At 46.7% G+C, this 14,382-nt stretch overlaps 1 protein-coding gene across 6 annotated transcripts in view; it reads right to left on the reverse strand.

The window, feature by feature from the left end:
* Positions 1–14,382, reverse strand: part of LOC105275886 (zinc finger protein 608) — a 150,484-nt gene that overhangs the window by 51,694 nt on the left and 84,408 nt on the right. For all 6 annotated transcript variants that reach the window (XM_020030513.2, XM_020030509.2, XM_026973904.1 and 3 more), the window contains one exon: positions 11,406–13,957. In XM_020030513.2, the coding sequence (XP_019886072.2) occupies positions 11,406–13,175 (1,770 nt within the window). In that variant the 5' untranslated portion in view covers positions 13,176–13,957. The remainder of the gene's footprint in view (positions 1–11,405; positions 13,958–14,382) is intronic.

Consider the following 14,382-nt stretch of genomic DNA (forward strand, 5'->3'; position numbering starts at 1 on the left):
CTCTGTGTCTGGTGGGATTGGAAAGGAATCCTATATTATGAGCTCCTACCACACAACCAAACGATAAATGCAGATAAGTACTGCTCGCAACTGGACGAATTAAGGACAGCAATTCAGGAAAAACGTCCAGAATTAGCTAATAGGAAGGGCGTCGTGTTCCATCAGGACAATGCCAGACCTCATGTTTCTTCGACTACCCGACAAAAATTGTTGGAGTTTGGCTGGGATGTGCTACCTCACCCACCGTATTCACCAGACATTGCACCTTCAGACTTTCACTTATTTAGGTCTTTGCAAAATTCTCTTAGCGGCAAGAACTTCAACTCTTTGATCGACATAAAAAACCACCTTGAGGAGTTTTTCGCCGAGAAACCTAAGAAGTTCTGGGAGAATGGAATCTTCCAGTTGCGTGAAAGATGGACAAAGGTTGTGAAACAAAACGGTGCATACATAAGTCAATAAATATTTATCGACATAAAAAAATGTTGCCTTTGAATTTTCCTTCAAAATCGGCACGAACTTTCCGGACGACCCAATAGATTAGAACATCATCTTTTACAGATATAATTATCTAATACGTTGAGGTACGCGTGCTTGATGTTATCGGAGAAGACCTCGCGTGGACACGGCCGATTACCGATCGTTCCCCCAGGATGTTTCGGGGCTGCGAAACGCGATACAAAAGCGACGATTAAGGCGACAAATGACTAATTTTGCGTAGCGTACGGGCGCGGTCGTGTTTGCGTAAGGGACACGCATGACTAAGCCGCTCGCGTGCGCTCGGGTGTAACGAGCTTAACTGCGACGACGACGACGGGGTCCTAAAACCTAGTCGACGACCCCGTGCACGACGCGGTGCACGCGAGAAGGGTGCTTAGACCGTGTCGATAAATTATTCGCCATAGCACCGCCTAGCCGAAGGCACGATCGGCACGGCCGCACACGCGTGTCGATCGTTGTTCGTCATACGGGATGCTCGAAGGGTATCGGAGCGTGGAAAGACCGGAGGGCGCGCGCGGGTGGACGTCGTAAAGAACGGAATCGGACAGCGCGCGGGGGTGACTACGACCGCTCGTTAAACGAGGCGAGCCTTGGTTTTTCACGTGCCTTGGTTTACGCAAGACGTGAAGACGCCGTAATCGTTACGCGAGCGCGTTCGTTCGCAATTTCCGAAAGACAGTTTGCCACGCAATCAGAGCTCGTAAAATCTGCATCGCGACGTTGGCTTTACGATAAATATTAATCCGACTGATTTATCAGTTAATAAAAGCCGTGTAATCGGAGCCGAACCGTCAATCTGATATCGCCGACCGCTGGAAAAGCAAGATTGATCGATCGCCCTCGATCCGCTGGCGACGCGAATTACGCTATTAACTTTACCAGCGCGCCATTTATCCGAGAAAGAGTTTAATGCCGAGTTTATTTAGCCGACACCGTAAACGCGCGGGATCCACGTGTTCACCGAGATAAAATTACTCCCGCGCGCAGCTTCTCCGCTTGTTCATGGCGCGCGTGGTTTCGGGACGCTACGAGCAAGGCAGCATGCACGTACACCATCCTCGGCTGTCTCACTTGCGGTCGTACAACAGCCGTTTTATGTCCCTCGGAAAGAGTTCTCTACCCTCCGTGTATGCCGTAGATTCGGTAGCACCGTTCGTGCCCGTGGCACGAAGGGGCTGATAAATAAGTCAAACGGCTCGATTAATATTCAAACGGCCCTGAGAGAAAGAGCTCGGCATGTTGGAGAACCGCTCTCTGCTGTGTCCCCCTTCCCACCTTGTAATGGTAATCCACTGTTCTCGGTTGTATTCCGCCGGCCTTACTTACTCCTGTGCGATGCGCGCAGGAGATAGGCAGTTCTGAAGCTATCGGGGAAGGGATCGAGATTCACCCCGACCCGATCGAACGCCCGCAACCCCCGTTCTGGGACATTCAAAATGTATTAGCGTCACTTTCCCTCTCTTTCCGTCTCCCTTGGCATTAGAGACAAATGAAAACGCTCTTAAATCAGTGCCGCTTTATGGCTTCCAAATGAAATGGAAAATTGATGGCGAATGACAAGTTTTATTTCTTTGTTTTAAATTTCGCATTTCAGGATTCAGAAAGTAAGTAATGACAAAGAAAATTTGTGAAACTTGAAAGCCAGAGTTAAAGAAAATGCGAAATTTGATTTGGAAAGTATTTTTGATGGAAATAATACGATTGCGTGAAAAACATATACAAATAATCTTTTATATAAAACTGTTTTATGAGAGTGCTTTGCTTTTAAGTGTAAAATGATGTTTTGTCTATTACACGATACATTACCAGCAGTTATTGTGTAATACGAGTGTTAATTACACATTCAATTACCATCGAACGTATGATCAACAAAACTCCCCTGTCCCCACGGACTCGTCTCCGATCACAATGAAAAGCTCAGAAAAAGGGACATAGCTGCCAGAGAATGAGAGACGACGAAAAAAGAACGGGGCGGAAAGCAAGTGGCGTTTTAATTACAACGGCGCTTAATTACCGCGATCGCTCATCATGAACCCTCCTCCTCCTCCTCCTCCTGCTTCTGCCACTTCCTCGAAAAATTCGCGTATTATTCGTAGCTCCAGCTTGAGGCGGAGGGAATCGCCGATTTCCCTGCGGACACCCTTGACACCCTCGAAAACTCCTCGTCGCTTCCCCCGAGTCCCTTGTGCTTCGGCCTCTCACTTCATCCCCTCGGTTCACGCGCACAGACAAAACGCACTGATACACCGCTATGCGAGTGCTTTCAGTTTGCAGTCGTTCTCGGTGGATTTCATTCTCTCGAAATCTCGCGCTCTCAATACGCTCTCTCAACCCTTTTTACGTAACCAGCAACACGGCACAATCCCTCATTCCACGCGCGATTGTCGTCTATGTATGTTTCTAGACGAGCAGCAAAGGGGATGAACTGCAACACTGAGTTTTCGGTGATAATCAGGAAAACAGCTGCTTCCCAGAACGTGTCGCGCAAAAGGGTGCGAATATCATATTTGAGAAATGAACGATGAAAATGAATAATTTGATACATCTAGAACATGACATGTTTTACGAATCAAAATCAATGCAGAATGATTGCATATTGACTTTTTAAAAAAATATTCAAAAATAATACAAGGTGTATTTTCCAACTGCGTTGCAAAGAACAAAGATTACAGCGCGTTTATTAACTTGACGCGTACAGTGACACATGCAAATTAAATATTAAAATGATTAAAAATTGAATATAACGCACATGAAGACAGTTGCGAATTTCAAGCTTATTTCATGATGCATAGGTATTTGAAAACCGTCCTCCCTGAGCTGTGTAAGCAACACTTCGCGATTCTTCCTCCTTCACCCTCAAACCCTGCGCCTCTCTCTTTCCCTCGTATCTCTTCTTCCTTTTGCCCCATCATTTCTCCTAACCAACCCTCTAGCATTTGTGTGCGAGCCACTGCGCTCGAGTGTGCATACGCGAGCGCCTTGCCCCGAGGGTGTGGCACCCGGGGACTTTTCGACGCGTCATACCGCTCGTTTTTTCCGCGTGCTTACCCTCCCGCGTGCAGCTAAGAATAACCGGATGTCCCAATTATCAACACGTCTGGCCTTATTCCACAAATTATATACCCGGTGCTTTTGGTGCTTCCTGTATGTTCCGGCTAACGAAATCCCCCTTATCTCTCAAAGATAACGAAACAACATATGTAAACTTTAATAAATACAACGAGACTGCCGATTATTTACACTAACTGTTACATTTCACAAATTTGATCAAAACTTTTTCACGTCATCCGTGAAATGTCATCAGTTACTGCCAGCAGGAAAATGATTATTAACCGTAAATGCCATTCCTCTCAGGCAATCTTTGTGATTTCTCATTTCTGCCTCTGCCTTTGTCAATAATTCCCTCTGCAAAATCTAGTCTCGCTATTCTGAGGAATGCACCAGTTCTTGAGAAATTCTACAAATATCGCGAAAGGAGAAACCGCCATTCCCCGAAGGGAGCCGACAAATTCATCTGAAAATGGCAGTTACAGGCGAGATGGATGTATTTGAAATATTGAACGTGAATACTCGCGTCCGCCGTTGATATCGTCGAGCTGGCTGATGGAAGTTGCGGCTTTGCGGTGCGACGAGGGCGAAATCGCGTCGACCAGCCATAAAACCGATCGCGAACGGAGTACCGTATATCGTATATCGAAAATCGAGAATCGATATATCGATGCCGCAGATAGAGGCAGAATAATAATACCGAGACTCCTATCACCACTCCCGTCTTTAACTATTCCCCTGATCATCGTTTAATAGCGGATTGCATCGATTGCATAATAGCAAATTGAAATTAATATTTGTTAAGAGCCGAGAACGAAAAGGGAGAATATTTGATGATATAACGAATGAGTACGTCGAAAACGACAGACACGATGGTCAATTCCCAAAATAAAGAAACATTAATCATTACTGAATAAAAAGTGGAAAACGCAGTTCCATGAAAAGTATTAAATTTGTTCAATAAAAGATATTAATAATCAAATATAATTCAATCTATTTTATTGCATTTTCGAGTGACTGTATATCGTGAAATAAAATAAATATTGTATGTCTATCTACCTCCGTATTATTTTTGTGCGCCAGTAAACGCGGCGCGCCAAATTCAATACCTACAATTTTGATGCGTGTGTAACTATGGCTTTGACAAAAAAAAAGAAAAAAAAGAAAAAAGCTGATTCAAAGAGCAGTAGTTTCTCGCTTGTGTTATCACGAGCGACGTCGCGTGAAAAGGGCGAAAGCAGCGACCGAGAAAAAGGGCTAACGGCGCTCGCCGCATCACAACTATGAAAGATCTTTTTAGGACGTCGTTCGGATGAAAGCGCGTTTTTCTCTATCTTTCTTTCTTCCTCTTGCTGCCATGCTTTACAACCCGCGTCGTAATTCTGAAACGGCGTCAGTCGGCCTTACCTTCCGGCGTGCGCGAAGTAAATTTTAAAACCACCTCCGCAGCGGATGGTGGCAGCGCTAAAAAAAGGAATATTATCCACTAAGTAGAGATAATGTGCGCCGCGATGAGAAGAAGCATGTTTTAAAATCCTGTTCATGGTCCTCGAATCTCACGGCGTGCATAGTCTCTTGAGGGAATACATACGCGTTTACCGAGCAAAAATTACGATGCAAAAATAATGAGCATTTTACCTTATTATATCCAGAGAAGAATGATAAATGATAAACGAGAAAAAATTAATAAATCAACTTCGAAGAGTAAACTGTAAAACTGATAACGTTATGAGAGACGTGGCATTTAAAATAAAATATGAAAATGTGTCGGTAGCTTTGATCGTAAAGTCAGCAAATTCATTATTTGAACTACAACACGGTGGAAATTCAACGTAAAAACGGATTGTTAAAAATATCAGTTTTTCATCCTGCGCAATTCGTTTGAGATATTCAATGGCAAAAAAGCCTCGGAAAAAGAAACAGTCCATCATCATGTGAAACCTTTCATTACAAACGATAATTTAAAAAGTGTACAAAATTCGAAATTGACATTTTTCAAGCTTGAACTCAATTGTAAACCGACTCAATTGTGAATCGTATTCCCTCTTCGACAATCCTGTTATTTCATCGCATTGTATTATCCGCTTTTGTCGCTGCTGCGCATGCAAAAGCGGAAAACAGGAAAAACCCACGCCAGAGGATCACTTTTGAAGAATAATTTTTGCGCGACTGGAAAGGAGGACAGAGCGCGGCGGAGGGAGCGATTTCGCAATTCATCCCCGTTATTTATCCTCGAACGACCACAAACGACGTCTACGATGATCACGATTGGCCAACTGCCAATCCCACTTTTCGACCGGCATCTCGCATGTCGACATCCTCAACGTTAAGACAGTCGACTATAACAACCAGGAAGCAGCGACGACATGCGGTGGCAAAAGGGGATTATTGCTAGCGGGAGGAGAGTAAAGATGCGCGCGCGCGGAGGGCGAGGAAAAAGGGAAAAGGGCGAAAACGGAGCGCGGAGCAGCGCACCACCGCGGGCGAAATCCGACGAGCTACCCTCGTCGGCGCTCGTGTTTGTCCGTGTATTCATCCGTGTACTCCCGGGGGCGGAGACCGCAGAGTATTGATTTCACCCCCGTCCCCCGCCACCCATCGTCGCAACCCTCTCTGACTCTCTCTCCGTGCCCCGGCCGTTTGCGCCCCCGTTGCCGCTCCAGCAACATTTCCCCACCGGCACACAGTTGTAGGAGCAGCCACCAGCCCTCCCTCGGTCTCTTTCTCGTTCTCTCTTTCTCCCTCTCTCCGTCTCGACCACCCCAATTTCACTCGAACCACCAGCAGTGGCGATGCTACCGACCAGGGCCGGGGTTAGGAATTGTGGAATATGATTTGAACTCGCACATTATTGGGTAAATAAATAGCTACTGTAAAGAGACAATATTTCACTAATTTCGCGAATCACGCGAAATCGTTCTCCACGTCGGATTAATTCTTTACAAACAAATAAATAACTGTTATCCGTGGAAAATTAGGTAAATGATATCTCGCCTAAAATATGATTATTCGCTTTTTTGCACAGAAAGAAAGAAAGAAAAGTTTCCTTACAAGATTTATTCCTTCAATAATTCATGATAATCTCACAAGAAAATATTTCTTGATAAGTACCTTTTTTTGTTATTTTCTAAACTGATGCAAAATCAATATTTGTAGCATTATTAAAGAAAATTTTAATTTTAGAGAAGACTTGTAGTTCTTAGTTAAATATTCTACACATTTAATTTCTTTCTCTTGCCTGCAAAATGGAAACATACGTTTATCTCGTTTTGCATGCGGAAGATGTACGTGCAGGTAAAGAGAATCGTGTTCTAGGTTTGTTCTATTTAAAGTAAGTTCTTTACATTTTCTAAATTTACAATACATATTGTTCTAAAGAGAAAAAGGAGAAATAATAAATGGATTACATATGCACAACATTATTTTTATAATTAAACCTGAATTCTCAACTTAAAATCCTGAAGATTCATATTACATTATTGAATAATTTTTACCGAAATTTATAATTTTAACTGAAAACATCAAATATAATAGAGTGCAGATTAAAGTTGCACTCTGCTCATTTCTAACGAATATGCAGGAAGAATATTGGAGAACAAACGTTTTTGCTTCATTTTTCCAGCCTGGTAAATTGTGGCTAACAGAAACAGAACTCTCAAGGGACGCGACTTGTTTGCCGGTGGCGACGGAAAATCCAGAGTCGGCTCTGACGCACCAACACCAATATATATTCCGCCAACGCGCTTCTAGGGGCTCGTCGACCGTCACAGACGAAACCTTGCCCGACCGTTCGCCAACGAATCAACCTGATGGGCCAACCCTGCGAAAGCTACGACAGAGAGAGAGAGAGAAGCTCGAAAAAGGGAAAAAGAATGTAGGGTTGATTTGGAGAGAAACTCTCGCGGTGGAAAAGGAGAAAAGGCAAAAGCGCGGATGGCACTGTACACCCTACGTCGATGCAGCGACGCTTGTGAGTGTGGAGACATGGAGGAAGGGTTGAACGTGGGGTGAGACATCGTGACACCATGCAGGAAATAGGTGTGTATCGCGGAGTAAATTTCGGGATAAAAATGTGTTGCTGGGGGAGGAACATAATCTGTTTATTCCGCAGTTCTTCTTGCGACAACGTTGATACGATGTGGTACAAAGAGAATAAAAAGAGAAAAAACGAGAAAAGAGAAATGACAGAAGAGAAAAGTTAATATCCCTCAGTCAGCTTCATTTAATTGGAAAACTCGTGTCTGTCCAATATCAGTGCAAGTAGTTATGTGTGAGCCCGCAGAATAACACACCACAAAACTGAATGCTTGTAATGTAGGGAGAAGAGGACAGGGCGCGCACCGGCAAAAACCGATAATTCGATTGATCCGAAAGTTTGCGACAATTAAAAGTTTCGATTAATAATCACTCAATTAATACTCTACCAACAGACGCGTTAACTCTTTCTAATCGCGGAGAACAGTTGACAATTTTTGATTTTTTCGAGAATAACGAGATGGTTTAATTAAACGCTCCTTTGCGGTAAACAATTTCAGCTGTCGATTTCACAAAGAGCACGCATAGTTTAGATACGCGGACTGGCTTTCAGATACCGCGAGTTTGAGAACCTCTGCTCTATACTGGGGATATAACGGATTATTCCCCTCGGTGCATAGAGAGGAGTCGACGATGCCACTTTGCTCGGGCCACCATGCCACGTCCCTCGGCTCTCGCTCAACCCCCGCACCCATCCCGACATCGATGAGCGTCAATTCCGAGTCGACGGGGGCGCGATCAAAAATATTTATCAAACGGCGCGTCGTCGAGCGGATCCTTGCCCGCGCGTTAATCCGCTTGTTCATCGTCACTCGATTAATCGCGCGCCCGGGTCATTAAAATCTATCGGCACGAGATTGAACGAGAACGAGGTGTAACGAGCTCGATAATCTTCAACGCCTAATATAATCTCGATTTGTCTCTTTTAATAGATATTTGTCTCTTAAGAATGTATGCGAGAGAAATAGAAGCTTGAGGATGAAAAAGAGATGTTTAATTCAACGAAGAATTGAAGCTAAATACACGTGGAACTTTGATAATCAAATATTCGATATATTGATGCTCAATAATGCAGAATGATTACTTAAGAATCGATTATGAAATTACACCTAAAATAATATCTGTGAAGTTTCTGTGAAAATAGATGAAATCTATTCTTCGAACGTCACGAGAGACAAAGAGAATTTTATTTGTCGTTTATTTGCACATGAGTGTATATGTTTGTTAAATATTACCTTTTCCGCGACAGTTGCGTGATCGTCATTAATAATACCGCGGCAAATCATGCTACATGCAAAAATAATGACGCCTCTATTACAATGAAGAAAAAAGCTCTCGTATCGATGTCACTCGCCGAGCCGGACGGCGAATAATAGATGACGCGAGTCAATCGACTATGGGTATCGGTGTACTTTTAAAACGACTTCGACAAAGCGGCTGCCATGAAAAACCGTGAATGACGAAGAGGAAAGCCAAGTGAAAATATTCGCTGCAATCGTCGCACAAAGAGCGGATACCACTTCGTGCCAGTTCCCGTCTCCGGTGAACTTTACACTTTCAACAGAACTCGGACAACAGACTATCATGTATATTTCATTGCGATAACACCTCATATTCATGACAATTTATGTAAAGTCCATTTGCCAATTAGAAATTTGCGACGGTCACGTCGGAAGTTATAGCCAACGCGCGTAAATTGATGTAAACGCAACAAAGAAAAACATTTGAGTAAAACCACTCATTAGCATTCAGTGGACTATAAAGTGAGCATTGAACACGACTATAAAACGGCCATAAAAGCGGCTCGAAGAAATCAACACGTATCTCACATGCACTATAACAGGATTTCTTCGAGTCCGGCTAACGAATAAATTCTTTAGTCGCTTTTATGCTTTTAAGATTTTGTAATTACGATATATTCACGAGTACATGCAGTTTCGTCGTGACGCGACAAATATTTTTTCCGCAACATTACGCAATCTCTTTAGTACGCAGAAAAGCGCCATTACATTTTAACCAGAACGTTTAACAGTTAACGCACCGTGTACGCTCGAGTGTCGTCGGGTTTCCCGGCCGCGGGTGCATACGCGCGTGTTTTCCCAATTTCGTTGCAGAGCGAAGTCGAGCTGAGCCGAGCGGAGGCAAGCCGCGAGCACATCCGCGACACGTACGCGAGTTGATTGACGCGCGAATACGTGTCCGGCGTTACACGCTCGCGGAACGAGGCTGCGAACGAACACGTACGAGCGTGACGACGACGACGACGACTACGAGAACGACAACGGCAAAACGAACGACCGGGGCCCGATGTGTGCCAAGGCGAGAGACACCGTGGCACGCTGGAAAAAGTACGGATTTCATGACTCGCACGCGTATACATGGTGTCCCGTGACACGCGGTGTCAATCCCAACGACGTTATTTCACCCACGATATTCGAACTTGGAAACGTGGATTTAAAACCTCAGTTGACGGCTGGGCAATTAAACTTCGGAAATTGATCGGGAATTATGGAACGCTAAGATCGTGCTTAATATTCCAACAGATTGCGGATAAAAATAAGCGCGGGTACAACGAGGGAAAGCGCGCTCGAGTTAGGCAAGGTCCAGTATGATGGGAAAAATCGTCGTCGTGCTCGCGTAACAAGAAGACCCACCCCGTTCGTCCACCGCTCCTCCGATCAACCGTAAAATGCGATAACGTTGTAGATCTCTTCGAGGGGAAATAATGCACAACTTTTGATGGCTGCGGATCGAGGGAACGTCCCGGAGTGTGCGAGCGCGACGAGATTTATTATGACGCTCCGCCGTATCCTCCAAGCGATATTTTTCGCTTCGCGTTTATTTTCGGATCAGATATACATATGCACGCGCGCGAGTTGCGACGATCCCCCGACAGAGAGCAAAGCTCGTATATTACAATAAACGCACCCGCCGCGTACGAGAAGCGGGTTTATTTATTCAAGTGTCGCGGCGATAGTCTCCCTCGACGTAGAACCGACGGGAAGTAAATACGTAAAACATGTCGAGATGATATCGATTCTTCAAAGTTCACTGAAACGGGAAGACAAAAATTTCATCGCGCCTTCGCGATCTTTTCATTCGCCGCTGCTTTAATTTCCGTATGGACAAAATTGGAAAGAACTTTCTTAATCAACACTTGAAATCCACTAAATTTCAATTCAGGATATTTCTGTGCCAGTAAAAAGTGGAAGTGGTCTTTCCTGTTTAAGAATCGTTCAACTTTCGGAAAGTTGAAGAAACTGCAGAAAAGATTTTGTTATTCATGTTTTTAAACATTCTGTGCGCCGATCAACTTTTGTATTCAAATTGATGAAATTACTCGATCATCTATTTTTCTTTAACGCGCTTCTAGAATTCCCATTAAATGGAAGCAAAAATTTTGCGCACGTTGCACGCAATGAAAAGTGCAACGCAGCATTGACACGTGCACGCGCACGTATTGCGCGAGTATCGTTTAGCCGTGATCCGCTCGTGATCTATGCATATGGACTTATGTAATTGGTTCCATGCCGACTCTCAATTCACCGTGATGCGAGCAGAGTTGGTTGCACATACGAACGTCACGCGTCGTCGGCAACAAGGTAAAGATACCGATCGGAGGAGGGAACGCGCTCGAGCTCGTGGCGACTAACGAGCTGCCGGAAGCCAACATTACGCATCCGGTCAGAACGCCTCCGACTAGAGGGGAAGGGGCTCTCCCTCTTTATCATTCCCGGTTAGTGTATTTCATATCTATACGACTATCTCGAACGTCTCAAGGAAAACCGCTCAAGACACGAAAATTTTCGAGAGGGACTTACCTTTGGTTCCGTCTTCATCTTTTTCGCGGGCGGAGGACTGGCGGCCGTGTCCATGGCCTCCTCGGCGGGAGTCGTCAAGGGTGGGCCCGGTACCGCGGCGATTTTGGTCTGCTCCGGCTTAGCCGCTGCGCCGGTTGGCGTGGCACTTGCCGGACTAGGTGGCGGACAAGGTGCCGCCGCGCTGGTCGCGGGTGGCCCGGGGCCCTGTGACACCGAGAAACCTGTCCTCGAACTGGGCGGTGGTCCCTGGGTCTGCTGCGGCGCCGTAGCGGCCGGCGTTGGGCCCTGAGACTGTGTCGCACCACCGGCCGAGTTCTGGCCTTGTGGCGCGGGTCGCGCGGTGCCGTTCATTTCCGGCTTGGTCTGTTGGGGGGTGTGATTGCTCTGGGGCTTCTCGTGCTTGTCACGCGCTTTATCGCGCCGATGACCGCTCGAGCCACGCTTCGAGCCCGCATTAGACGAAGGCGCGGCGCCGGTACCGCCGGCCGATGCCGGCGAGTGACTCGGCTTCGATTTGTTCGACGAGGACGACTGACCGCCGGCCGCGCCGCATTCCGAGTTCTGTGAGTTCTGTGAGACCTGAGCGGACGCGGAGCCCGAGCCGGTCGCAGACGATGACGACGTCGCGGACGCGGCACTACCGTTGTTCGAGTCCTGAGAGGCGGTGCCGTTGATCTCATTCGACTTGACGATCTCGTGTTTGGCCTCACTCGTTTTGGTGCCAGGCTTCGTACGCTTGATCTTCATCTTGAGGCCCTTATCGGCGGTGACCGAGTGCTCAACGGCCATCTTGCCGGGATTACCGGCGTTACCGTGCACGGCGTTGACGCCGCTCACGTTCACGCTCGACGCTTGCTTGTTACCGGGACCGGTGACTACGTTTGCGGTGCCGTTCGCGTTGCTGGCGCCGTTCGCGCTACCAGCACCGTTCGCGCTGCTATTGCCGCTTCCGGGGCTGTTGGAGCGCGTCGACGAAGAGTTAACGCCACAACCGGACGATGACGACGAAGACGACGATGATGACGATGAGGACGACGACAACGACGACGATGTGGATGACGACGATTGACTGCCGGCGTTCGTACCAGCTGACGGGACGGATGAGGACGAGGAGTTGGTGGAGTTGAGGCCGCTCGATGAGTTTTGTAACTGATGATGATTCGCGTTATTCGGTGCCGATGCTGCCGAGGCAGGCGTAGAAGCCATGCCTGTCCCCGAGCTCAATTTCTCGTCCCTCGTCTTCTCAATGTCCGCATCAAGGTCGATTATCAGATCACCTATGCCGATATCCCATTCGTTGTCGTCGTACTCGAAGTTATTGGTCGCATTCGTTGCGGCCGAATCCAGCTCACCGGCGTTAGCAGCCACTGTGCTTGCTTTATTAGGTTCACGCTGCTGGCCCGATGACGATGACGACGACGACGACGACGACGACGACGACGACGATGACTTGTCCCGACCCTGATGATGATGATGGTGGTGATGATGGTGATGATGGTGATGATGGTGTCGATGATCGCGGTGCTCCCTGCCGATCAACGCTCTCTCCTGCCTCCTCGACTGACCGCCAGCGGTGTTGCTGCTGCCTAAACCGTTGTTGCTGCCGCTGTTACCGTTACTATTGGCGTTGCCGTTGTTGGCGCTACCGCTGCTGCTGCTATTACTACCACTACTACTACTACTACTACTAGCACCACCACCACCGATGTACGGAGATGGTCCTTTACGGTTTACGTTAGGGAGGCGACCGCCTAGTGGCGTGGTCGCCATGCCCTTGGAAACGTATCCCCGGCGCCCGCCAGCCTGGTCACCGACTGCCCGCCTTTTCTCACTTTGGATCCCAAGTAACAGTGGCAGCGCGCGCGATCACACGCGTTATCATTACCCCGACCACCGCCCGCGAGACGCGCCTCGTCCATCGAACACATCACTCACTCTCTCGCGGGCTACTCTCGCCTCGACGTAATTCGTGATATATATCCCACGTGTATCCCTTTTTCCTCCCGCTCCTTGCCACGTTCCTCGCGTCACCGTTATCGCGTAACACCCTGGCCTCCTCTTCACCGCGTTCACGATCAACCTCGATTTCCACTTCACCACTCTCTCGCGCCCGCTTGCTCGCTCGCTCGCCTGTCGTTAATTCTCGTAGCTTGCTGCCGACTCGCAATCCGAGCAACCGATCCGATAATACCCTTCTCACCACTCTTCACCGACAACACACTGATCTCGACGACACGACACCACAATCACAGCCACTGCTCTTGCCCCCCTTTCGCTGTCGCAATCACGAACACACTACCCGACACCACTCTGTGATTACTTCCAACGTCGTCGGGAATCTCGGCGACCATCCGCGCTCTCGGGATTCCTGAGATCCGAGGATGGTAGCGAAGCGACGTCTCCGGTGAAGCTCCTCTTCTTCTGACTCCCGCGTGTCGCGAGTTAATCCATGTCCTCCGAAGCGATCCTCCTGATCGACGTCAGTCTACAGCATGCGGTTCTCTTCGATATCCCGATAGAACCGTGCCTCGACTGATCGATGCGCTTCCGATCTGCAACATAAATGATTCTGGTCACCGTAAAATGCGACAGCTGTTTAAATCGTTCAACAGATCAGCCTGGGATTATCTCGTCGAATGTCCGGTATATTATTCGCCACGTGTAATTCTATCACGAAATATACGATTTCATGTATCAACTGGTATAATTTATTTTATCTTATCACATAATACTTATGCGCTTATTAGAATGTTATTTCAACACAAGGAGAAAGTATCTATTAATAAAGTCGTAAACCTTTATTTCTATTTAAATTTCATGTATTTCATGTATTTTATGTATCAACTGATATAATTTATTTTATCTTATCACATAATACTTATGCGCTTATTAGAATGTTATTTCAACACAAGGAGAAAGCATCTATTACTAAAGTCGTAAACCTTTATTTCTATTTAAATTTCATAAACAATTTTAG

Source organism: Ooceraea biroi, chromosome 11 (genome assembly GCF_003672135.1).
Source record: "Ooceraea biroi isolate clonal line C1 chromosome 11, Obir_v5.4, whole genome shotgun sequence".
NCBI classification, from domain to species: domain Eukaryota; kingdom Metazoa; phylum Arthropoda; class Insecta; order Hymenoptera; family Formicidae; genus Ooceraea; species Ooceraea biroi.